The 2,246-nt window shown below is 43.7% G+C and overlaps 1 protein-coding gene across 1 annotated transcript in view; it reads left to right on the top strand.

Moving 5' to 3' along the window:
- Positions 1-2,005: 2,005 nt before the first annotated feature.
- The window catches only part of TMEM9B (TMEM9 domain family, member B), a 12,582-nt gene continuing 12,341 nt past the window's right edge, over positions 2,006-2,246 (top strand). Inside the window, exon 1 of the mRNA XM_009328618.1 lies at positions 2,006-2,071. Within this exon, the coding sequence (XP_009326893.1) occupies positions 2,006-2,071 (66 nt within the window). The remainder of the gene's footprint in view (positions 2,072-2,246) is intronic.

Raw genomic sequence — 2,246 nt, 5'->3', positions numbered from 1 at the left:
GTGTCCTTCATTGCACAATCTTGCCTTTTGCTCCCGAAAGCCCTGCTCAGGCTGTGCCCCAATGGCCATGGGGGGTTTGCTGCACCCCACAGCTCACCCCTGCTGTGGGATGGGACCAGGATTTTGCCCTCCCCAGAGCCTCACAACCAGAGCCTTTGAATGATCAAAAGGACTGTCAGCAGCTCTCAGGGGGGACTAGTTGTATGAGTCTTGATGATGAAGACAAATATGACAGAAGCTACAGAATTGTAAAAGCTCACTTCTAATTCAACACAATGCACTGATAGCAAAGCGCAAGGTTTAGCTTAGAGAGGCCAGCGCGTGGTTGCCACTCTCAAAACAAATCTTGTTATTAAAGAACATTCTATATTATTTTAAAAAAGCAAATTAGATGTGAGAGCTCAGCTCCATTAACTTGAAGAGGGTTGGTCCAGTAAGGACTGGGCTACACTCCAGTAGGCTCAGACTCCAGAGATAAATCTTCCAGAGCTCTTTTGAAGATGAAACTCAACTTCAGCCCTTCTGGAAGATCAGATAGCTGAAGAGCAGCTGTAAATAGGTCTGTTATGGTCAGGGCAATCATTTAATCATTTTTTCCCCTTAAAATCACCCTTCCTTTGCATTTTTAAACTTTTTTTCTTGTCGTTTGTTTGTTGGGGTTTTTTTAACTGTGGTTTAACAGTACTGCTTCTGATACTAGTGTGCTGACAAAAAAACCCCCAAACCTAAGAAAATCTAAATGTTAAGATAAAAAATTCCAGTACTTTTTTTTTTTTAAATAATTCATCCAGCAGTTTTGCTTACTGTTTACTAGGGGAAGAATGGACTCATCTTCTAGAAGAAGTAATCTTTACCTCCTGCAGCACCAAAAGCCTGTGACTCACAACCTCCCGTTTCTTTTTTTGGTGTCCCTGGATTTGAGGAAGCTCCAAGACAGGGCTTGAAGGTCCCAAAGGCAGTTCCAGCCATCTAAAAAGAAGTGTATTTATTACCTGTGTATTAGAACTCTTTGAGTGTGTTAGAGAATTAGTCTATCAGACTATCTATTAGAAATCTTTTCCTACACTGAGTTCTTCCAAATGCAGTGGTGCCTCTGGAACTGCACATTATTTACTTCAGCTCAAAACTCAAGCTGTGTTTTTCTAAAGATTCAGCATGTTTTTCAACTCAGCGGTTGATTCGCCCATCGTAGACTATGAGTGTGGGTGGTGAGGAAGACAGAGCCACCTTCACGCTTCAAAACACTTTCATTGCAGATACAGTCATTAAGCAGACAAATTGTTTGGCTAAGGCTGAAACCTGATGTATGCTCATTATACTCTGCTGGCAATTTTCCCTGAATTTTAAATAAAGGTGTTTTGTGTTTCCATAGTAACTCAAGCTCCTTTACCGAGATGCCTGATGCGCTGTTAGTATTGCACAACTCACTGTATTAAAACCAAGTGTAATAGCACAATTGAAAAGTATACGATAGCTAAAGGATTATTTTAGTTCCTATGAAATCACAGCCACTTACTTGGGGCTGGGGAAGGAGAGAGGGAACAGAGCAGCTTTTGACGATGTACAGTGCCGCTACTTAGCAGTTGAGGGCAGAAAATGGATGTAAGAAAGACACAAGGTATAAAAAAAGAGGAGAGGGAATAAATGGGCTGAGTCACGCAGCCTGCTGTTCCTCCGTGAAGTGTGTCAGAGAAGCTGAAATGCATCCGAGTGGTTTCCCCAGCTGGGCTCAAGCACTCTCTTGGCACCGGCTCCCATGCAAGGGACAGGCTGGATCCAGCCCTAGCAGCATCAGCTGGGTGTGGGGGTTCCTACCCAAGTAGGGAAAACGTGGAAACTGCTTGATCTACCAGGTCTCAAGAGACAACGGCTGGAAATACTGCTTCTCGCCAGTGTTGGTTGCCCTCTGAAAGAAGGTGAACGCTGCTCTTGGGTGGCAATAAGTAACAACCACACTACGAATAAGGGACATTGCTGGATATTAGTGACGTTTTCTCAGAGAAACATGTCTGTCCATCTGTCTGTCTACAAAACGTATTACGATTTATATACATTGGCCTTGTATGTTCAGGTATGGAAAAACTGGATTATCTGCAACTTGAATGTCCCGTTTAGAGTGTTACTATCACCGAGTGAGCACTATGGGAGCGGTTACTGCATTTGTTGGCTTATGCGGAACGGCTCCTTCGCTTACTGGTCTATGCTCCCCGTTAAGTTATTGCGAGGGGGTCACCTCGGCTCGGGAT

Source organism: Pygoscelis adeliae, unplaced genomic scaffold (genome assembly GCF_000699105.1).
Source record: "Pygoscelis adeliae isolate BGI_AS28 unplaced genomic scaffold, ASM69910v1 Scaffold166, whole genome shotgun sequence".
In the NCBI taxonomy this organism is placed as follows: Eukaryota; Metazoa; Chordata; class Aves; order Sphenisciformes; family Spheniscidae; genus Pygoscelis; species Pygoscelis adeliae.
Note: the sequence above shows the minus strand (reverse complement) of the source record. Positions and strands in the feature narration are given on the sequence as shown.